Below are 25,319 nucleotides of genomic sequence, written 5' to 3'. Positions count from 1 at the left end.
CAGCTCTTGGAAGAATCCTGGTTGTGCCAAACTACTTCTATTTGAGAAATATGGAGGCCACCATGCTCCTTGGAACCTTCAGTTTAGTAGGACTTTACTGAAGCCTTCCCCAGATCTGTGCCACGCAACAATCCCATCTCTAAGCTCTGCAGGCAGTTCCGTTCCTTTGAACTCATGGCTTGGTTTTTGCTTTGATATGCATTGTCAACCCTGAATCCTTCTATGGAAAGATGTGCACTTTACCAAATCATGTCCAGTCAGTTTAATTGACCACAGGTGGACTCCAATCAAGGTGTAGAAACATCTCTGCAAAGATCGAGAGTAATAGGGGGAACCTGATAAGTCTTCAAGTGGTTTTGCAAATGGTCTGAATACTTTTTGTCAATGTTATATTGAGTTTTTTTGTTTCTATAAATTTGCACTTTGTCAGGGTGGGTACTGAGTGTAGATTAATGAGAATATTTTTTCCTTGACTGCAGCATCAGGCTGCAACATAAGAAAACAGGAATAAGTGAAGCGGGTCTGAATACTTTATGAATGCACTGTACTTTGGGTAGTGTCTTGATGAGATTTTCAAATACTGATTTCAACAACACTTAAAGGAGCCATGTCTTTGGCGATGTCTTGTGTTACTGCAGCTGTAATCTCGTTGTTATTTTGACGCATATTTTGCAGATTACCGCGTTTTGTTAGTCTTCCTTTTGAAATCCGAACCCCTGCTGGACGACAGATTTAGTGATTTTTTTCTTCCGAACCAAACCGTCCATCTCCATCTCAAACTTCTATTGACCCTGCTAACCTGCCTTGGTTGGCTGTGGGTTTACCTTTGTCATTCTCTCATGCCTCCCTCCCTCCTGTTCTGAGACAAAAACACAAATGCATGGAGGAGAGTTTTCTGGATGGATGAAGGAGTGTGCCGTCTGCTCTGTGAGAGGTTAAGGAGACTGTAGAAGAAGTGAAACTCCACTGAGAATTATACGCAAATGGCTTAAAACGTCTAATTTACGCCTGATGGAAGCAATATAGTCATTTTATATGTCTCATGTGGAAAAAGCTGCGACACATTGAGCATACACAATATATTACCCACCTCTAGTAGACAGATATTTTGTAAATTAGAGGATAAGGATCATTAAAATGAATAAATAGACTGAATACATTTTAAACCAATTTAAAGGGTTGCCTAACAGAATATGTTACATAGAAAGAGTGGGCACAATAAGCTGAGGTTACTGCCTGTATTTTCTGTGCTATTTTCACAGAATTTCTTTCTCCTTCTTGCTGGGGAAAAGCTGTCAATGCAGACCAAAAGATACTACTCCTTTGTGACAATGTTGAAACTTTTCTATCAAAAACCTCTCATTTTTGTTCGTTTCTGCAGTGAAACTGTACTGTACGTAATGACTTCAAAAACTTCCTCTTCTTGCTTACCATTGATGTCTTGTATTTTATTGACCTTCTAAAGGGGACAAATAAAATGAATAGACAAGCAAATACATTCTAAAAAAGTCAGAACTGGATCTCTTCCAGAAAACATTCAGACTTTAAAAGTTCTATGACAAATATCATGTTTTTAAACAGGTTAGAAAAGAAGTGCCTGAGGCTAAAATAACAAGTGTTGGTATAAATAAATAACAACATGGTGCAAATTTATAACCCAACTTTAAGAAAAGCTAATATGAAGTGTCATCTGATGAATCTCTTCTTTTGTCTGGAAAGCGCCCAGAGGAAACCAAACCATAACATGAAAAATGGTGTCAGTTAGTGGAAATTAATTAACCTGGAGTTAACATCTGTAAAACAAGCAGTTCAAACACAGTCTTACCCCAAGGCCTTACACAACACTCAAGTGTGCTGCAAATAGACACACAGCCAAATGAATAGGCTAACTTCTGTGAAAAGAAAAATGGACAGATCAAGTTGATTTCATCAATTTTCTTCCTCCCTCTGGTCTAATATTACATCGCCTCTTCCTCCAGGCCTTCCTTTCGGCATCGCTGCCTCCCATCTTCTTCTCCGTGCCTGTCGCATACTAATGAGCAGCCTTTGTGCAGCCTGCCACAAAGTGCAGTCTCCGACTTAACACATACATCATTGTGAGAGCTGCGATGTGGTCAGCACCATTCTGCTGCCTCTGCTGTGAAACAAATGCTGCACTTTCTGCACAGCCCATCACGCTTTCTCTGGGACCTGATACACGGAAACTCAGACACCTTTAGAAATGGAGCACTGAAGTGGGCTGTAACTGAGTTCAGTGTGCAGTATCTGCCACCAGGCTGTTACTCAGGGCCACTGATACTAGGACCAGAGAGACCGAGGGCAAGAGAGACGGATGCTGCTTTATTGACAAAAACAGTGGACCATTAAACCAGCTGTGTATAAATTCTATCTTGTGTTGGGGTGAAAAGTCCAAACTAAACCATATCTGTCACTCTTAATGAGACTTTACCACCAGGACTGATTTATCAGTATTTATTACTGTTTATGACCATTTATCATATACATATATATATATATATACATAAATATACATATACATATATATATATATATATATATATATTTCTCATATCAACCGTTTAATCATATAGCGGTTATGTATTAAAGTTTAACAAGTGAAGGAAATATTTGATGTGAATTTATCAGTATGCCTCGATTGGATTACAGTCCAATTCTGAGGGTCGCAATTTGATTCAGGAACTCATTTTTAATTAAAACTGATTCTTGAATCACAGCACATCCTCTTTTTGTTATAAAGTGGGGCTTATTTCAGGATTTGTTCCAGTTTGCTGTCGCATCAGAGCACTCAATCATTATTTGACACTAAAAATGTGTTCAGATATGTTCCAGAAACTAAAAATTTCAGTCTTTATTTATAGTGTTTTATTAGCTGACGACAAAATAGTTAACACAGAGGAAAACTTAAAACAAAGATTACATTATTTGTGCTTATATTACAAATTTATTAACCAACACTTTTGTGACTTTTAGTCTGATAACAGAATATTTTTCAGAAATTTGCCAGTTAAAAAAATAATAGATCATAAAATCTAAAGCCTTTACTGTTAATGATGTTTCAGTAGCAGCTGGGGATAGGAGTGTTTAGTTTGGGATAGGGCTGGGCAATTAATCGAAATTCAAATTAAACTGCAATATGTCCTAATACAGTTATCAAACTGCATTTCTTTGACCTAAGTTGTGTTTCAAAATACCAGTGTTAATTTTGGCAGCTATTTTAAATTTTTGTCTTAGTTTTAGTCTTTAAATGACATGCATTTTAGTTTTAGTCACATTCTAGTCATTTCTATCCTTTTTAGTTTTAGTCGATGGAAACTCAAAAAATTTTAGTCTAGTTTTAGTCCATAAAAAGTCCTCACATTTTAGTCTTTACTTTTAGCCCAAGCATTTATCCTCTTGCCTAAATCTGGAATCACATCATAGTAGTGGGTCCTATGCATCCTGCTAAACCAGGGGTCCCTGCTGACTACAGCTGAGAGGCAGAAGAGATATAGATGCATTGTTTTTTGACATATTTACCCACAGTGGAGAAATATCATGGATTTTGAATGTCCAACGAAAACTACATTACATTTGAGTCTAGTTTTTGTCATCTTGACGAAAACTAAACTTAGTTTTTGTCAGTTTTAGTCATCACAGATCTATTTTTGTTAGTCTTAGTCTAGTTGTTGTCATGGAAAAAAATGCTGTCAACAAACATTTTTAGTCAGTTTCAGTTGACGAAATTAACACTGCAAAATAACAGTTTAGTACATTTTTTGAGGCAAAGATGTTATGCTCTACAGCAAAAATATAAGTGGAAATTTTTTCCAGAATTATTTGCAGAAATCCTACTATCCTTGTTTTGTATATTTGTCATATCAAGAAGCCTTTAAAGACATAAACCTTCAACACAACAATTTGCATCAAATTTGCAATGGGAAAAAAAAAATCGCAATTAGATATTTCTTTCAGAATTGTTTAGCCTTAGTTTAATCTACTAAAAATTGTGGTTGTTATTATAAAAATTGATTTATTTTTTGTTTGTTGGGAAATACATAAGACCAAGAACTTAATAAATAATCACATATTAAATTGCAATCTATATCAATTATATCATGGAAAAAATCTTAATTATTTAACCAAACCGTTCAGCCTCAGTTTGTGGATCTCAGAATTACATCTCTGCTTTTTGCAGATGATGTGGTTCTCTGTCTCAAGTGAAAGTTTCTCAGCGTCTTTTCTATGAATGTGGGCAGAATGGACTACAAGGTAGATAAGAAAATTGGTGCAGAATCAGCAGTATTGCAGACATTGTACCAGATTGTTAACTTGACATGCCAGATAAGATTCACTGTATGGGAAATGTCTCATATCCATTCGAGCTACTAACCACTGAAAGTTCTGCCCTTGGGAAGGGCAAAGTCTTGCAGGATGAACGCTCTGTCTGTCATTCATTACTGGCCAATAAGAGCAAGTTTTTGACTTTTGAGCCTTTGGTAGTAACCAAAAGAAATAAATAGTTAAAAAAAGGGCTGAAATGAGATCAGCCTGGCACAGGCTTGGAGATGAGGTTTGGAGTTCAGATATCTGGAGAAATCTCAGAGTAGAGCTGTTGCTCATTTGTATCAAAAGTAGACAGCTGAGGTGGTCGAAGCAACGGATCAAGATGTCTCCAAGTCATCTCTCTGTGGAGGTTTTCTTAGCACATCCAACTGGGAAGACACCCCAGGACAGACCAAACACTTCCTGGAAGGATTATATGCCCCATATGGCCTGGGAACGCCTTGGAATTCCCCAGGATGAGCTGGAAAACATTGCTGAGGAGGGGGGTGTCTGGGTTGATTTGCTAACATGCCAACCTGGCCCAGATAAGCAGAAGAAGATGGGTGGACTGATGTAAAATGTAGAAGTGTGGCTTAAAAATGTATAACAATTTTTGCCCACACATTGCACCATGTTAACCAAAAAACTCACAGTAATATTCTTCTACAGTTTTTCTCTCTACACACAGAGGAGGTGTAAAAACCCCTCAAAGAGTCCGTCAAAGCATCAGATTTGATAGAGCAGCTTTAAACGTGAAGGACTCGGAGTGTATCTTTTTGCATCAGCGTTCTTTGATGTTTCTCCTCTTTTCTGCTGAAACTGTGACACCAGCAGGAAAACAGAGACTTAAGATATCCCCCAAAGAGGTACGGACACTTGGTCTGGCTGATGTAAGATGCGTCCTCGGTCGGAAAGAGTTCAGCTACCTGAAGAAACATGATGCCGGCCATGAGATCTAACACTACAGATCACTGTTAAAAGACAAAACAGACAGTGGATCACGGTGGACAACAAGCCACACTGATGAAATACTGTCCAGTGTTTATTCACCTAAATGCTGTATCTACTGATGTGTGAGATTAAGCTGGGTAAAGGCAAAGGTCAGGAGGCAGGGGAAATATTAATGACTTAAAAACAAGTCATACAGCTCATGTGACTGGTGATCTCTTCAGCATGTAAAGGGGAAATCCTCAAAGTCGTGTGACATTTGGCTGTATAGCACTAATAGTAAGGACAGGAGTCTTATGAGAGGGGGCATGCATGTTATACATATGTTATGTACACTCACCTGCCACTTTATTAGGTACACCTTGCTAGTGCCTGGTTATACCTCTTTTTGCCTTCAAATCTGCCTTACTCTTTGTGGCATAGATTCAACAAGGTGTCAGAAACATTCCCAGATTTTGGTTCATATTGACATGACAGCATCCCGCAGTAACTGCAGATTTGTCAGCTGCACATCCATGATGTGAAGCTCCCGTTCCACCACATTCCAAAAGAGCTCTATTGGGTTTAGATCTGGCGACTGTGCAGGTATGGAGTACTGTGAAGTCATTGTCATGTTTAAGAAACCAGTTTAAGATGATTTGAGCCTTATGACATGGCACATTATCCTGCTTGAAGTAGCCATCAGAAGATGGTACTGTGGTCATAAAGGGATGGGCATGGTCAGCAACAATACTCAGGTAGGCTGTGGTGATTAAACATGATTAAACTAGGTACTAAGGGGCCCAAAGTGTGCTGAGAAAATATCCCCCATACCATTACACCACCACCACCAGCCTGAACTGTTGATACAAGGCAGGATGGATCCATGCTTTCATGTTGTTTAAACCAAAATCTGACCCCACCATCTGAATGTCTCTGACATCAACAAGGCATTTTCTGCCACTTACTGGATATTTTCCCTTTTTTGGACCATTCTCTGTAAACCCCAGAGATGGCTGTGTGTGAAAATCCCAGTAGATCAGCAATTTCTCAAATACTCAGGCCAGCCCATCGGGCACCAACAACCATACCATGTTCAATAGAGCTGTGAAAAAATATTAATACAGCAATATATTGCAATACTTTGACATCCGATACAATATCGATACTTTAACTCTTAATATCGATTTTTTTGTAAAAAGTAAAAATACATATTTTAGCCGAGTTGTTAGTAAAATACGACTTCCGCACCTCCACATGGCTTACAAAATACCAACACCTGCACAATTCAAAGCAGATGTTTGGGAGCATTTAGGCTTCAAAGTTAAAACGGGGAGCACAAACAGCGAGTTAGAGAAAGGAAATGCCGTTTGCAAGCTCTGTCTTGCTGCCATGAAATATAGCGGGAACACCACCAACATATTGTGTGATTTACATATACATTATCTCTATTTTTTTCTTAGTTAACTGTGTAGAATATCGCAATATATCACAATATCATGATATCCTGATATATCGTGATACTATCATATCGTGACCCAAGTATCGTGATGCGTATCGTATTGTGAGGTTCTTGCCAATACTCACCCCTAATGTTCAAAGTCACTTAAATCCACTTTCCTCCCCATTCTGATGCTTGGTTTGAACTTGAGCAAGTTGTCTTGACGATGCCTAAATAAATGGAGTTGCCGCCATGTGATTGGCTGATTAGCTATTTGTGTTAACAAGCAATTGAAAAGCTGAGCCTAATAGAGTTACTGGTGAGGGTAATTTCTGTGAATATCTATTTATACTACACATTTCATTAATGTACTTGCACTAGATTGTATATGTGAGCAGACCATCATCCTGCACTTTCCTGCACAAAAGTACAGTTTTCTATTATGGCTTGAAATCCCGGTCTATAATGCTCTTTAAAACTGTAGTGAACCTCCTGCCACTAGAAGCCGCTGTCGCTTCAGCATGTCTGAGCTGCCCCTCCTGTTTAAGTCGTCCCGGATGTAAATATGAGAAGCTTAGGGGTTAGCATGTAGTGACAGGTTTTTAAGTAGTAAATGGAAATAAGGTGGTATGTAGGCTGTCCAAGGTTGAACTGAAGTATAACTACTCAACCAAAGTGAAAAGAGGCCACATTTCAAAGCACAGTAGCTAGCTGCTAATGTTAGCCATGCTGCACAGAGTATATCAGGCTCACCTTACACCTGCTGACATGATGACCCTGTGAATAATTTGACTGTTTTCTAAGGATTTAAAGACTACTTAGTTAAATGTAATTTAAATGGGTGTTAAGCGTAATGGGGAAATAGACGCCAAAGAACATCCCTAGTTAAAAATAAAATTTAACTTCAGAATCATTTCTAATCCAGTTGTTTTTTTTCTTTGTTGCTTTAGAAAAGTTACAGAATGAAGTGGAATCCCTGAACTTAGAGCTCATTTTTATGTTTCATATCCTTGATAGTGTATTTCATAAAAATGTAATACATTTCTGAACAAATCCATTAAAGATGAAGATTTCTGTGTAGGTTCTCATTCAGTGCATCTCATTCATGTCAAGAGGGTAACTTGACTTAAAGACGGAGCATTAAAAACTACTGAAAAAACCATAGCAAAGTCTGAATCACATCTTACCAGAGATATGTCAGCCCAGGACAGGCGTTCAAGGAATGTTTGTGTATACAGTGCACTCATGTTGTTGAAAACATAGCAAGACAATCAAGGAAACGTTCTATTCATCAGGACGACAGGAATACATCAACACTATGAAGGCCGGAGTTTGAACCATGTTCTCAAACCAGGCTGAGTCAGTCGCTTGATAACAACATGTCTGAAGCTCTCCAAGGCCGACTGACAGAAAGACAAAATGCTGCAGCTGCTGATGTCAGTGTAAGACAAAAACATCACAAAAAACAAATCAGTAAATGTTCATTCTTGTGTTTGGCTGATATGTTTAAAAATAACCCCAAAAAGAGCAGGATTAAATGAAATCACTGAACCAACGTGTGTTATCTCCAGTCATTAGTCTCTATTTAACAAGAACTATAAATATCTTTACTGCGTTAACTGAGTGCCACCATAACTGAATCTACAACCACTTAAGTCTTCATTAGCCTCATCACAGCTCTCAGTGCAAATAATGATACCAGTTTACTTTCTTTTGATCAATACATCTGTGAATCACCAATGAAACCACCCTGTTAAGAGTCGAATAGCACTTTGAAGAGGCAGAAGTCAGCCCACGTGTCTAACGTTCAAGGACAGAGAAAGACATCTCTGGGAGGTTAGATTGCGAAGAACTATTGGAAAAAAAACAAGCTTTTAAGAGATGATGAATATATGAAAAAGGAAATCATGTTAAAGAGTAATGATTTGAATTTACTTAGAAATAAAGGTTGCTTTAAAAAATGATTTTATGATATAACAAGATCTGAATGAGGAGAAGTAGTGTCAGTTGGTGGCATGTTTAGGAAGCATCCAGTTCCTTTTTTCCTGTCTCTGCCTTCATGAATATGAAGGACCAGGGGGATACAACCTAACCCGGTCAAGGGGCTGAGCCCTAGCTTTAACAGCCTTCTCACCCTGGTTCTGCCTTCCCCAGCCTCTTTCTTAAATGTTTTTATACACTCTTCTCTATGCTACTGTGTTTTCTCTTCTGTGATATTTCCCCCTGAAATAGTTTTTTTTATTTTCTAACCATTTGACACAAGAATTAAATAGCACAAAGAAGTCTTGTGGTTGGAAGTTAGGAACGGTAACTGTTAGCATGAGATGTCATGGGCCTAATTTAGCAAAACACTGGTAAAAGGAGGTGTCCGATGGTAACCACATAGGTGTGTGGGCTCTTGCTAAATGTCTAGTTGTATGTCTGGGGGTTGTGGTCAGTGGCAGTATCAGTGTTGTCACTTCCTAACGCTTCCAAGAACAGAGGTTGGTTTGCTGCACCACTTTTTAACAGCTCTTCTATTTAATTTGGATCTAATCTTGTGTTTAAAGAAAATGCAGGTGTACTGTTAGCTAGGTAATCCTTGTGGAGTGGTGGTTTGATGAAAAGACCCCTCAATAGAAGGAAACATGTGACCAGCAGGTGTGCAATATGACTTCCAGGTGGATCCGTGCATTTTAACTAAAAACTAATAACTGAAAACTCGACTTCGCTACTGGGTTAGCAGCTAGCAGAAGGGCAAACTCCACATAGTAAAGCAGATGGTGCTAAAACACCCGCACAGAAACTGCAAACCACAGACCTTGATCAATGCAACAGAAAACATTGAGGGATGCAGGTGGCCGAGTGGTTTAAGATGCCCCATGTACGGCCCGGGTTCGAATCCGGCCTCAGGCCCTTTACCGCATATCTCTCCCCTGCTCTCGTCCCTGTTTCCGACTCTATCCACTATCCTCCTCTATCAAATAAAGGCGCAAAAATGCCCAAAAAAAAACAAACAAAAAAAAAACAAAAAAAGGAAAAGAAAACATTGAACAGGAAAACAGTTTAACTGTATTTTCCTGTGGACTGCCCCCAAAATCGACTGCATCTATCCATATCTTATGTTCCAAATTTTACAGGATTACAAATCCCAATTTGGATCGGTCGAAAGCGTTGGCAAAAATGCTTTTTTAAGAACTTCTTTATCTTTAAAGAACTGTTGTAGTGACATGATGAAATGTACCTTGTCTGCATCCACTTTGCCTCTGATGAACTCTGACCTCCAAAACTGCAGCGCCTGCTCCAGAGAAAGGCCAATGCCTTTGAGGAAGAGGCCGTACTGCATACGACCACCATGGCGGAGATGGTGGTTCTCTCTGAGGCTCTGATGTAGCTGCCTCATACAGAGCGGGAAGGACTTTCCTGAAAGCTGAACACAGACAACAATTACTTACATATAAAAAGACACAAACAATAATACATCTGCACCTGCCAGTATTAATCTTTTTCAGATGTTCCTCATCTTTGTTGGAAATAAACTCTGGAACACCATAGTTACCATCCAAAAATCAACAGTGCACCTTTACACAGTCCTTCAAGGCAAATCTGCACTTTTTCTTTAACACATGAAGATGAGATGGCCAGTGAAACTTACCGGATCAATTTGTTCCAGGGAGATTTTCCCAACATTCTTCTGGATGCTGTAATCCTGTCCCACATAGGCATGACTACAACAAGGAGACATTTAAAAAGGATCAGGACTGAGGCAATACAGGACATTTTTATTATACAATTTCAAAACAATCAATACAATGAAAATTAATGTAAATGTGAAGGCACATTTCCCCAATACAGTCAGATGTTATGATAGAAAACAAGCCAACAGCTGAGGCATACAACAGAACCTCTAAGTATCAGTTCAGCTTCGAAACAGTTAAAGTTTAATCTAAACTCCAGAAAACCAGGACACAGCTCCACACAAAAGTGGGTTGTAAAGCATTTCTTTTGCATTAGCTTTGCCTTCCCTCTATCAAAAGAGAGTGGTGTTGAAAAATGTGTCATAAGCTAAACAGTCTAGGACTTTCTTTAGCAATGTTACCACAGACACTAAGTTTGCAGTTCTGCAAATGCATAGACTTTCATCATAGGATCAATCACCTCTGTGTGACTTTATAGGGAAAAAGGGAGTAATAAACAGAAGGGCTGTCCCATAAAAATGAGCTTATGAAAAAAAAGGAAAAGAAATGAATAAAAAGGTTACGGTCTTGAATGAAGCAAAGTCTGATTTGACTGATAATTCCTTCTTAACAGGCATTTCTTTAAAGGGAAACCCCCAGATACAGGTAAGATGCATTATGGGTTAATTTGGCACTGTAAAGTCTACATAAATTTAAAAATGACTAATCCTGTTTTATTCATTTCTAATTAAGATCTTGCATCCACTGAAATACTTACAACAGTTTTCTAAACCAGGCTTCATCTTCAAAGTTGTAAAACAGTGTGTCTTCTAGTTGCAGCTGCCATGACAGGCACAGCATACCTATCGTCACTAGATCTTAAGGATATGGGAACTGCTACTGTAAGCCGTTTTCTGTTGTTTTTTCTCAATCCTGTTTTGTGCTGCTTACTTGTGATGTTCCATGATTTCTCTCTGCAGTTGGTTGCTTGTTCTGTTGCTCAAGCTCCCCCCGAATAAAATGTAACTCCTACCAGGACTGGGCAGTATTCATTTTTCAAACCTTCCCAAAATTTTACCGGGGTATATGGTAATACCGCCAGGTGTTTAAAAACACAACATTATGTAGGTGCTTGTTGACAAGCACAGCAAGCAGGGTGCATGCCTCTGCAGGCACTTCATTCATTCCTTTAACAAAATTCTTTGGTTCTATAAAAACCCATGACATGTGGGGCAGTGGTTCTTTTCTCCTCAAAGTACCCTCACTGGTTTGTTTTGCGAGCAAATTCGGACTGTATTGTAGAGGCTTGCAGCACCAAGCAGGAAAGACACTTTTAGGGTATTAGAGGAACTAAGCTCACCATCTCGTTATGCCATCTTTTGTTACTGTTTAGATTGACTGATTGATTTGAAGAGAGTTTAATCAATTGGTGTCAGCTGAATACCAGTAGATTTTTATTCACATGATCTCGTCAGAACTTAACATGAAATTGTGCTCACCTAACCACAGAGATAATTTTCCCACCCACTAATCCAAGTAACCTGACCACTAATGTCTATCTTCTTCCACTTCTATATTTATTTACTTAATACTTTATATTTAGTCATCTAAAGGTAGCTTTATGAAATGCATTTAAGGGCTTTATTGGTAAAACTGAAAATACTGTACACAGGACTAATTAGCATTTAGGCTTAAACCTCACCCTCAAACACTGCATCATTTCTGCACCATTCCCGATTTATGCAGAACAACCCTCATTGTCTGTATCACAGTCACTCATCACAGTTGCTCACTTTACATTTCCCAGCCATATGTTATTCTGATTATGCATGATGCATTCTAAGTTGTTTTTAATCTACTCTTTTCCCAATGAAAATGCCACTTCATGCAAAATTATGCCTTTTTAAAAGAAATCCTACAGATGAAAACATCAAAATTCTCTAATTGTCCCATAATAAACAGATATAATTGAGCCCATGATAAATTACAGAAGGCAAGGCTCACATATTGCTTTGTCCCAATTACTTCAACACTGAGTAGCTTCAACAATAGGAATAGATGATTCCGCACACGTCGCCCTGCACCACAAGTTCACAAAACATCTGGACTTGTCTACAGGGACAGATTGAGTTTACCCAGTTCTGCCACAAGCCTCCAATGTTCTTTGACGCAAGAGATCAATCCTGCTAAATCTCTTTTTCAACAGAGTCCCGGCCAAGTGGCTGCAAAGTTATTAATCCTGCTGCTTACCTGAGGTGGTTAAGGAGCGGTTGGAGCCGTTCATCAGACTGCACGGCTGGTAAGGAGCGCGCTGTCAGCTGCAGAGGACAAGAACATCACATGAGTCAAGATAAATAGTGTGGGTCAAAGGATTAGAGAAGGGACATTGTTAAGTGTAAAGATTAAGCACCACAAAGAACAAAGATTAAAATACGGAGCTAAAGCTGTGGAACTTCAGCAGGTTGACTGAGCAAATTGCATTCAAGAACGTACAAATCTGACAGTGTTGGCCACACATAGGCCGTACTCAGGCAGGTCGCCCAGGTATATTCAATGCTGAAATATAACTTTTGTGATCTTATTTGTATGCTTTCTCCCCTCTATTAGTCTTCTAGAAATATATCTATTTTTGTATATTTTGTTTTCATTCCCTTTATGTTACCTCTTTGACAAGCACTTTGTGCTGCAGACTTTTAAGGACAAAAAGTGCAATATAAATAGAGTTGAGTTAGTGGCTGATTTCTAATGTCAGATAATTTGTCTTTTGATGGCGGTGGCGAACCCTGAACTCAGTCAGTCAGTCTGTTTCTGTTTAGTGCCAAAAATCTCAATACACTTTACTAAAAGAGAAGGTCTAGGCTGTAATCTTTGTTACATTCATTCACCATGAGTACTTGCTTTAAAACATTTAACAGAGTAACAGTGGTGAGGAAAACTTCCTTTAACAGGCAGAAACCTCTAAAAGTGGAACTGTGGTGGCATAAGCATTTCATGCCCATTAATTCTTTCAAAATCAAGAAGCACTTTTTGACACGTGTGGCCTTCACACACATGGAAAAGAAATACAAACTGCCTAGTTTTACCCTGACCTTGTCCACCAACCACCTGATAAAAATTTCTGCAAGAAGAGTAAGCTGACGTGTAAAGGCAGGAACTCACTATTAGTGAGAGGGCAGGGTGAGTGATCTTTATATCTTGCTTCCATTGAAGGCTAGGTCAGTCTTTGTGTATTTAATGAAGCTGCTTCATGCTCCATCACTCAGTGTGTTTCTTTTTACTTACTTAACCAGTAATACTTTGGTTATGCTGTACTACATGGAGCATTGATAGAAAGGGAAAAAGTGTCATCAGGACTTCAGACTCTGTTGCTACACCCACCATCTTGGACATGCTGTGAACATTTCAAGGCCCCTCCCTCCACTTCAAGAGGAAAATCCTCCTGATGTGTGGGACATATGTGAAAAAGCAGCTCAGGAGATTTCAGAGGTAAGCTTTTCTTAAATATTCTAGAAATGGTCAGGAGTGCATGTGTCAAAAGGTCAGGTCAGGTCAGGTATGGGAGCATATGCCAGTTCTTTACTTTGCTGCGTCAAACTTGGTCCTGTACTGCTCTGGCTTCCTGATGCTTAGCATCCAGGCCTGCCCAGGCCCATGCCCCGTCTCTCTAGGTATCTTCCCAGCTGACCCCTCTATGTCCCTGGATCAGGCCCCTAAAAGCACAGATGTCGTTCCTGTATCAGGCAGGCGACCCATCCCATCCTCACTTTCCTGAATGATACCTAATAATGCACCGAAGAGTAGTTGTCACAAAGGAGTCCAGTTGGCACCTCTGGCCATTTCTTTATTGAAAAAAGAGCAAAGAACTGCAGTAAAAGCTTTATGTGACAGAAAAGATGTGTCTGCTCTTTTTCTGACCCATTCAGCATGAGTTTTATCCACCAACAAGCCAAACCATAGCGCTAGCTTGTCAAGCTCAGCCTACTACTGGAACTGAGCATGCCTCCTACCTTGTCGCTCTGATTAGCCCATTATGAATGTGACAGACAGGATGTCTGTCCAATCACCTTCCAAGATTTTATTGAAAAGTCCTGCCCTTCTAAAGCACAACTGGTAGTGACATTTTTTAAGTTTAAGAGCAAAGCAGGAGATGTTTGAACCCCCCTCCTCAACAAAAGGTTTAATGAGCATGACTCCTATTAGCGCTATGCTAACCATTTAAAGGGGACATATGATGCAAAAATCCCCTTTTGGGTTTTTCTAACAAAAATATGTGGCCCTGGCCTGTCCACAATCCCCTCAAATACCAGAAAAATCCATTCCCTTCTCCCCTCTCTTTCTCCACCTTTCAGAAAATGTGTGCTAAAGCAAGCCGTTCTCAGATTTTACCTTCATGACCTCATGTGGGGAGTATGCAACCCCCCCCCCCAGGTTTGGTTAGCCCTCCCAGCTTGGAAGGAAGTTCCACCCTCCTCTCCTGATCTTCCTCTAAGCTGCCAGCTGAGATGCTGGACAGCTCAGTGGGTTACCCTGCTAACTATGATCTGGGAGATTGATGGTTCAAATCCCAGTCAGGTCCTTATCTTTGGATTAAAGTGTCTGTAACATTGTAACATCAGGAGTGTTACATCCATTTCCTGAGAGGGGTGTGGTCAGGGGTGGAGTCAGACAGCTCATAAACATTTAAAGCTACAGACACAGAAACAGCTCGATCTGAGAAGGGCTGAAACAGAGGCCTTTTTAGACATGCAAAAATCCAACACTAGAGGGTTTTTTCAGCAACAAACTTCACAGGCATGTTTTGAGGACCTCTGAGACCAATATAAACTTGTCTTAAAAGGGTAAAACATGTCCCCTTTAAAGGTCTGCTTTACTCACACACATAAACAGCTTGTGTGCTATGTTCTTGTTATTTTCTGTTAAAATGAACACCAAACCAATAACTGGAGTCATATGGAGCAGCAGCTTTCAATTTCATGCCTTTTTAATGACACATTTTCTGCTATGTCCCCTTGTCGTCCCCAGTGGAGGAGAACACGCATTATAGTCACAACACAAACAGTCACAATGGCACAGTTACAAGAGAAAAGGTTTGGGAGCATTATTCCATTCCAACAGTTAGTGGTCCGAATAATTACCAGGAAATGGGAAAATGGTGAAACCGGACAAAGTTGCTGTTTTTATTTGTTTTTCTTTTTAATTTGGGAAAGATGCCCCAGCATGTTCCAGGAAAAAGAAACATGTTGTGTAAAAAAAAGTTAATGTTGTTAAAAAATATTAGGAGGATTTAACTTCGTATAAAACACAAAAACTCTAGTATGTAATCATAAATGGACACAACAGTAAAAAAGTACACAGTAAGAGCAGCAGGTTAATGTTTGATGCCAAAGTTACTCAGCATGCATCCTGTGTGCTTCAATTTGTCCTCTGTGCTTCATTTGTTAAAGGTCACAGGCAAATCGCCATCATGGACACAATCATTACACAGAAACACACTGATTCAAAATAATTAAATGGTGAAATACAAAGACCAAACAGCCAAACAAAACCAAAGCTCTTAATGAACTATTATTAAATCTGCCAAAACAGTCCCAATGAAAAAGCAAAGGGCTGCTAGTTCCAAGGTAGACTCCAATTCTTTCTTTTGAAAAGAAGCACTCCTGGTTTCAGCTGGTAAAAAAAACTTCAGGTTTAATGAAATCCAAAAAGACAAAGCAGAAGGAGGCAAGCTTCATTAATCCCTGAAGCGGGATTCAATATTTTCACTGTTATTGAATAGAATCCAACAGACGTGCACTGATGGAGAAGTCTGACAGCGTGTCCTAACCACATGCAACGGCAGAAAGCCTCAGCGACAAATCAGCTCCATTACACTGATCCCTGTTGTGGTATCCTGACAGCATGCAAGTGAAGCAGCACAGCATGTTCCCCTGTTGTCACGTTCAGGCAACAGGGGAACTGTCTCCTGTGTCAAGACCTCCACTGGCATTGATTTGGGCACAAAAACTGTGAGGCAGGAGTTTCACTGAATGGGCTTCCATGGCCGAGCAGCTGTACGCACACCTCACATCACCAAGTCCAACGCCAAGCGTTGGATGGAGTGGAGTGAAGCATGCCGACACTCGACTGTGGAGCAGCCTTCTTGTCCAACACCAGTGCCTGACCTCATAAATGCTGTACAGAATAAAAGGAAACAAATTCTCACAAAAACACTCCAAAATTTTGTGGAAAGCCTTCCAAGAGGAGTGGCAGCTGTTGTAAGCTGCAGAGGGGGACAACTCCATAATAAAGGTCACATATTACGCAGAATACACCTTTTCAGGCTTTTCTGGCAGAAATATGTGCACCTGGACTGCCAACAATCCCCCCCAAGAATCAGAAAAATCCCCCTCCCATCTCCACCTTTCAGAAAATGTGTGCTGAAACAAGCCGTTCCAAATTTTCCCCCTCATGATGTCATGTGGGAAGTTAGCACCACCCCCATGTTTGGCTGGTTGTCCTTGCTTGGAAGAAAGTTCCACCCTCCTCTCCTGATACCCCTGATCAGGAGAGCCCCATCTATTTCTGAGAGGGGTGGAGTCAGGGGAGGAGTCAGACAGCTCAGTAACATTTAAAGCTACAGACACAAAAACAGCTGGTTCTGAGCAGGGCTGAAACAGAGGGTTTTTTTAGACACCCAAAAATCTAACACTGAAGGGTTTTCTTTTTTTTTTTTTTTTCCAGCAACAAACTTCACAGGCATGTTTTGGGGACCTTTGAGACCTATATAAACCTTTCTTAAAGGGGTCAAATATGTGACCTTTAAAGAAAATGTGAGTACCATTTCATAACAGTTCCTGAAGGTGCAATAGTCAGATGGTGTAGCGTAATTCTGCATTAATAATATCCATATCTGTTTTTGAACTGTATTGCTGTAGCATACTGAAACTGTATTGAAAAACTATTTGAAGTAAAGCTGACTTAAAGTGCTAGATGTAAATCTATTTACATTGAGAGCCTGAAATTCACAGAGTAGAGAATTCAATTACTAACAAATAAAGCACAGACAGCAAGCATGCGATGCAAAACTATGTCTGACTCTAACATACAATTAAAACGTGTGACTGAACCACATGGGAGGAGAGCCCAAGCAGTTGGGGGTCTGGTGCCTTGCTCAAATGTTACTGGGCAGTGACTGGAAAGAAAACCAGCACATCTCAGACAACCAGTGCCAAACTGGCGACCTTCCAGTTCCCGACTCATGCCTCCCCCTCCAATGTTTATTTTTTCAACCATATTAGTCTGGAGCAGACTGCCATCTCCACACCAGCTTCCTGCTTCAACAGTGACAAGCTATTTTCTTAAAAGAGCTCAACAGTGACTGGTCACTTTTTCATCAGCTCTTGTGGGTTGATACTGGTACATTTTGTACTGATAATTCATTGCCAGTGGGAATATGTTTAGAGATGTCTGGTTCAGAGATACTGCTGCGCTATTAAAAAATGGAATGGAAATGCTTAGTTAAATTTACCCTTCTGAGATCAATTGTGTGAGGAAATAAAAGCCTTTTCTTGCACATCCTGTCTAGCAGACAGGTTCACTTAAGATATACTAACCTGACTCTCAGTGACTAAGGATCTGCAGTATAATACAAATGGCAACAATCTTGTCTTTGATCAGCATTAATAATTTAGCAATATCACACAAGAGGGAGCAGTGATGTACTGAATATCATCACTGATGTGATTCAGTCCTAGTCACAAGGCTACAGGCCTGAAGTGCCAAAGATAATCCCAGCAGTGCTCATATCCAGCAATATCTCAATCTTCAGCGTGATACTGTACTTTCCAACAGTTGTACTCAAAGCCAAAAGAGGAAGAGAAGAAATGGAAAATGCTGCAGGGGAGAGCGAAGTCTGGGTTGACTAGTTAAGCCAGCAGCCATAGCGACACGGCCCCAGATCGGCAGAAGGAAATGGATGGATGGACGAATGGATGGATGGATGCCCTGCAACATTTTGAAAGTAGACCAATATACATCGCTGCAACTATAAATGCATGTTTATCAGGCTTAACGGTTAAATTCAGATCCCTTTTTCATCAGCAGCAAAATTACAATACAGTTACACTCATTGTTAACATATTTTTATCAGTTCAGGCTAGGCCTGTGCTAAAAAAAAAACGATGTGGCAATATATTGATATGTGCACCTTACTGAAACACATATCAATACAGATTTTACAGAATCAATATGGCTGTAAACACTGTGATGGCAGTTTTAAAAAATAAAACCAGCAGATGGCGGCAGTCATAAAACTGCATGATGCAGCACGCCTCACTCACCTCCTCAGACCAAAACAAGGTGATACTCAGACTAGTTACATGGATATTGTCTACAGCCATCACGTTGAAAGAAACGATAATGGATTACTTCAGGTTTCTTCAAACAGAAAGTCAAGAGTTGGATAAAAATCCTGCAAGCTGGAGGACAAAAGACTGCAAACTAGGGGTTGACTGATATTGTTGAATTGCTCATGAAATAGATAACTGATATTTAAAACAGATATTCATTTACAGCAAAAATGAAAATCTTTCAGTAAAAATTTTGAATTTGAATTGGTAAAGATAAATACATATACCTTTCACAATTCAATTCTGTCTTAACCAATAATGTTAGTGCCCCCAACTCAAGTAAAAGCAGAAAAAACAATGTGTAAAAGCGTCCAAATACAAGTAAAAGTCAAAATCTAATAGATAAATACGGGTTTTTATGTCAAACATCATCATTGTGATAAAAGCAAAATAGCATTTCATTATTACATATTGTACAACTCGGTTATAACTATTCATGCATTAATGTTGACATCACTAAATGTTACTGGTTAATAAGATAGAGCTTGTTAAGAGTGATACTACCAATCTAAAAGAACATGAATACATTATTAGACTTTCATATTAAAAATATGTATCATGATGATTTTACCAGAGGCTAACGTAGCGTTGAAACAATGTTCACTATTCTGGCATTTTCTACAATATAACTAATTGGACAGACTCGTCTTCCTATGAACTGGGTGCTGATGTTTTTAGAACTAGTGTGGAGGATCATAATGGTTTCAACTTCAGGAATAACTGTCGTATTTCCTTGTAAAAGTGACACACAGAGACTCGGCTCATATTACAAGTCGGGCTGCGGTGTTGATTGGCTAGAACTCGTGTGATGTCTTAGCCTATCAGATAATGTAGTGGGTGGGACATTAGGTAAGACAGTGTGAAAAAGAGCTGAACAAGAGGGAATAAACACATGCAGCAGAGTCAAAGTAACTGACTTTTTAATTAATTGTATCGGTTATCAGTGGCGTAGGAGCCATATTTAAAGGCCATAAGATGTAATGCACAGATCTCTCGAGATGGTGTCACTGTTGGGTACAGGTAGATCCTTTTTAGGTAGGAACCTTCACTGAGGTGTCAGGTGTTGTAAGATGGAGGAGCACATACTGTTTTTTTTTTTTTACCGCCATGCCAGGAAACACTATGTGGTAATCGTGAATCTTTGAATGGGAGTTTATGGATATATTGGAATCTTGCACGTGAGAGCATCAAAGGCCATTGTTGGATGACAAATCTTCTATAAAAGAAAGAGGATACTGGACTGTCTTATTTCACAAGACGCTCAGGATCAGTGCCACAGTGAGCGCGTCAATCAGTCCGTCTACCTAGCCCTCAGTGTCTTTTAGTTTAGCCTTAGCCAATATATTTAAACTGTATGTGCTCCTCCGTCTAGCAACACCTGACACCTCAGTGATGTTTCCTACCTAAAAGAGAACAACCTAAAACACTGGCACCTTCTGGAGAGATCTGTGCATTACAACTAATGACCTCTAAATATGGCACCTACAGGTGGAATAAATGCTAATAGAATTATCAGCCAAATATCGGCACCGATAATGATTTGCACTTTCCAGATTTATCTAATTAATTAACACAAACAGCATCAGACCACCTAGATGAGGTGGAGTGATACATGGAGAGATGAGTCCTAGTAGTAATGCACTTACAGAGTGCATCATGTCCAATAAGATTGCTCAGTTAGAACTGTTGTATAGTCATATTTCTACAACACCCCTTGTATTGATTGCATAATTCCCGACCACAACACTGACCTTTCACTGAAGGTGGTTTTCTTCACTGTGTCTGTATTCCCCTGATATTAAGGACATTATTGATCAGACACATGGACTACACTGTATCTAAATTTCAGCTCGGTTTCTCCATATTTCTGTTTGTTCTGATATAGCTCAGACTTTCCAATGCAAATCATTTCTTTGCTACAGTTTCACTACTCTATCTCAATGCAAATCATTATGCTCTGAAGATTACAACAGGTATATAATTCACACATACTGCAGGCTGAGGACAAGAAATCTACATAAACCAGATTAGAAAGGCTTAGTCAGAACAGTGATGATGTGCTTATCTTAAAACTGGCATCATTTCCTCTGCGTGTCTGTAAGTCACCTTGTTTGTAGATTTCATAATGGAACAAGTCAATTCATTATCTATTTAGTACAACTGCCAAAGACTGCTGAGCAAGCATGCGCCTTTTTCTTAGTGAAAGCCCCTCACACTGTTGTAACTGAAGCTGGGTTGTCTCCTTACATGCATTATAAAAACTGCCTCTAGATCCCAAAACATCATGTTCCAGCTCCCTTGGGGGATTCAGTGCAATGAATGTGCATGCCGATACAGCACCATCACATACCCCCTTCCACAGCCTTTAAAAAAACATCATGCCCGAAGGGAAAATATGCACTTTTATACTAGCTGTCCCCAGACTTCCCTCCAGTCATTTCATGTCATGTGTGCATACTTATTCTCCTCATTTGAACCCTACGATTCCTCAAGGTTCCCTCGGGGCTGTAAAGGGTACAGCCTCAGATGGGAGTTTAATAATCTTGCTTATGGAAGCAGGCGTACAGTGGGAGGAAAATGGATTTGCATAATTTACATGTACATAGAGTGGATGTAAGAGAACGATTGTTTAAAATAATGCAGAGAGAAGCTGTGAGAGTCACTTTTAAGTCAGAGTGGTTGTTATTGTACTGGATTACTTCATATTATATGATGCTTCTATCGTTTATTTAAAGCACAAGTGTGCATACACAATGATTTAACCTGAAAATGTAAAGGTTTTCAATGATATATCCTTACATTTGTTTTAGGCTTCTGCCGAATAAAATACAGTGATTCTAAAACATATCCACCCCTTTTAATTGATTATATTATCGATCAAGGTCATAGTTTGGCTTTCTTGACCAAAAAAATGTTCAATGTCAAATTGAAAACAGATTTCTAAACCTGTGTCTGGAAGGTCCAGTCAATGGTTAATCAGTATTTCTGGCTACCATTACACCATGAAGACAAAATAACACTACAAGCAACTCAGAGAAAAGGTTATTGAGAAGTAGAAATCAGGGGATGGGTACAAAAAAATTCCAAGGCACTGAACATCCCCCAGCAGATCAGTCAAATCCATCATCATGAAATAGAAGGAATATGTCACATATTAAATCTGTCTAGATCAGGCCGACCTCAGAAACTGAGTGACTGTGCAAGAAGGAGACTAGTGAGAGAGGCCGCCAAGACACCTATGACTACTCTGAGGGAGTTCCAAGCTTCAGCTGCTGAGATGGGAGAGACTCTGCATACAACAACTGTTGCCCAGGTTCTTCACAATTAAAGCTTTATGGGAGAGTGGCAAAGAGAAAGCCACTGGTGAAGAACATTCAGATTAAATCTTCACTAAAGTTTGCCACATAGCATGTGGGAGACTCCATGATCAAGTGGAAGAAGTTTTTTGGTCCGATAAAACCAAAATGGTGCTTTTAGGCCATCAGAAAAGACGCTCTGTTTGGTGGACACCAAACACTGCACATCACTACAAACTGTGGTGGTTAATATTGATGATAATACACATAATTAATATGAATATTACATGCAATTTAGTACCAGCAAATATTAGCTTGAAGAGTTACTCCTTGATATGAACAGATCTGAACATTTCAGCCAGTATGTACATGTTTGGGGCAAAAATTGAGGCTGAAGTACGGCCTGAGGGTGGGAAGGAGGACTCCACAACTTTAGGGCAGAGTAAGAGGTGGATGTGGGGAGTAAACACAGCCTAGGGAACCAGGGTTGCCATGAGCAAAGTGAAAGTCTACACTCCATAAATAAGGGGCTGAATCTTATTTAGTGCTCTACAGTTGCAGCTGCCTGATTACAAACTTGAACCAGCTGCCGGTTCCCATATCTCACCTGTTCTTGCATCTCTCCATCAGATTCCTGTGAAATTCAGAATAAACAACAAGATCCTGCTACTTGAACAGAAAACACTGCATGACCTTGCCCCTAGTTATATTCCTGACCTCCTTGAACCATAAAACACCCCTCGATCACTCAGATCTTCTAATCTTGGCTTCCTTTCTATCCCACGCTCTAACTGCAGAAGAAAAGGTGATCATGCTTTTTGCTGTTTTAGCCCCTTCTCTCTGAATAAACTCCCACAATCCATCAGATCAATCCATCATTCCATGAAATGCTTCAAAAAGCTTTTAAAAACTCACCTGTACAGACAAGACCTCATATAACTCTCAATTCCTTCAGCGCTTGATTTGTTTCTGTGTTGCTCTGCTGGACACTGATTCATCTAAATAAATTGTCCTCTCTCTGATTTTCTGTCTGCTTTTATGATTTGTGGCGTACTTTGTAACAGAGTTTTTTTTAAAGGTGCAGTATACATAAATATTTATGTGGAGCTCACTGTCTGACAGCAGGTTGTTTGGTGCTGTTTGTAGCTTTCAAAAAGGCAGATGAGGCTTGGTTTTAGTGTTAAAAAAAACCTTTAGCAAGTAATTTACATGTAATCCAAAGAGATGTTTTTTAGTTTTTCATTTCTGAATATTCACATTTTGAAAAAATTCATCATTCATGTTAGAATCCAATTTTGTGTGTCTTGGTTTATTTCTGTTTAAAGTATAGACTATCACATTATGATGAACAGATAAATTATAGCGCAGGAGAAACTTGCTATATGTTGTACCAATGAGTGAGTTTGAGTTTGTCTTTAGATGAGTGGAGATATGAACACTATTTTGCATTTGTTGCACAACAGGACAAAAAAATGTGACAGTGGAGAGTAAACTGTGGCCAGCTCAGAAACTGCAGCATCAAACACCTCCACACATCAGCAGAGGCAGCATGCTAACAAAAAGCTAGTGAAGCCTATGGTAAAGACCCCCAGAGCCCGAGTGGAGCTCAGGATAACAGCATGATGCCGACAACTATCAAGCAACCGAGACTTGATTTTCAACACCAGCTGCAGGTAATTACAAAAGCTCAGATAAATAGGCTTGTGGAAGCAGATATTAAGGCCTTGTCCACACAGAATCGAAAATGATATATTGTCGTTTCTTTTTGAAAAAGTTTTCCATAAATACAAGATTGTTTCAGGAAGTGTCTGCATAAGCATAAAACCACTGAAAATGACGGAAAACGCTGTAGTATATAGGCCAAGCCTGTAAGTGGCGCTGTAACACTGCCATGAAAATGCACCAAAAGAGAGAAGGAGATCACAGAAAACTGCCACAAACTTTCTCCTAGTTGCCCTTTGATTGTTCGCCGCGGTGGATTTAAGAACATCTGGTGTATGCTGCTCTCGGTGGTTGTAAAGGAGCATCAGATTTTGTTGTAAAAGGCATAATAAGCTCAGTAGCTTCTGCAGCATGAACACAGACCTGTAATCCGCCATTGTTGTTTTGGTTCTACAGCGCATGCGGCGAAGGTGAGTTACGCTATGTGTGACGTAATCGTTTCAAGAAAGGTGGGGTTGGCTGTCCACACGAAATGGTAAGCTTTTACAGATTTGTTTACTCTGGGACCTGGTTTCAAAAAGTAGCGTTTGCGGCCTCCCAAACGCCAAAACCCCAGACCCTGCTCTCAGTTTTGTTAAACTTACTGTGACTGAATACACTCTGTACTGTTGTGAAACACTACTCCAGTGCTCTATCATTTGGGCTACCAGGTTGCCTACTTAAAAATCTGTGCAGCACACTGTTATTTTCCCTGAAAAAAGTATTAATCTGCTTTCAATAGTTTGACTGTATCAAATCAGTCAAAAATGTGTTATGATAAACATCCATATACTCCATATTGATAGAATAGAGACAATAAATGTGCCAGGAATCATCACATTTCGACATCTACCACCCAAAATGTCTTGGAATTGTTTTAAGATTTATTTTTAAGCTTTATGCTTAGATTGCAGTAGAACAGAGGTTAGTGTCAGAAAGTGGGGAGAAAGAAGGGAATGATGTGTGGAAAAGAAGCCACAAACCAGACCAGAACTTGGACCGTCCACTTTTTAGACAATAGGCTCCATATGTGGGCGTGTATGTAGGCCACTGATAATCAGGGGGCAAATCAGGCCTGCCACAGCTTCCCATTTGGCCCCCAGAAGGTTATTAAATTCCGAAAATAAGTGGAAAATGTGTTATGGTATTTACAGTGTACTTTAATTTCAAGTCCCTACAGCTATTGAAAGAACCCCCAAATTAAAGGGGACTAAATCTTTTTTCCTAGATTGGCTTGATGCTTGAACAGTTTTACAAAAATCTATAAGTAAGTAAATAAGATACATGAAAAATACATACTCATCAGTTCATTCTTGATTAAAGCTGCTGGTTACAGTCTCAACATACCAGTTTAGGTGCTTTGAGAATGTATTTTCCCTTGCCTGGATATAAAAAAGACCAGTTTCATACATGTGATTTTCACCAATCAGGATTTGACATATTTGACTCAAACCCAGTGATGAACAATGTGACGGCTCTAAAAATATGTGGCCAAGATATCTCATTCGCCCCCCTTGTGGCTGACTGCAGTATAGGGACTGAGGCTGAGGACAAGAGGGACTGAGTTCACTGCTAATGACTAAAGTAA

The 25,319-nt window shown here is 39.6% G+C and overlaps 1 protein-coding gene across 1 annotated transcript in view; it reads right to left on the bottom strand.

Moving 5' to 3' along the window:
• Positions 1-25,319, bottom strand: part of prim2 (DNA primase subunit 2) — a 51,387-nt gene that overhangs the window by 17,300 nt on the left and 8,768 nt on the right. The window contains exons 8-10 of the mRNA XM_041789734.1: positions 12,598-12,665; positions 10,326-10,398; positions 9,915-10,100 (exon numbers count right to left, since the gene is read on the bottom strand). Of these exons, the coding sequence (XP_041645668.1) occupies positions 9,915-10,100; positions 10,326-10,398; positions 12,598-12,665 (327 nt within the window). The remainder of the gene's footprint in view (positions 1-9,914; positions 10,101-10,325; positions 10,399-12,597; positions 12,666-25,319) is intronic.

Source organism: Cheilinus undulatus, linkage group 6, assembly GCF_018320785.1.
Source record: "Cheilinus undulatus linkage group 6, ASM1832078v1, whole genome shotgun sequence".
Lineage (NCBI taxonomy): Eukaryota > Metazoa > Chordata > Actinopteri > Labriformes > Labridae > Cheilinus > Cheilinus undulatus.
This window is presented reverse-complemented; position numbering and strand designations above follow the sequence as displayed.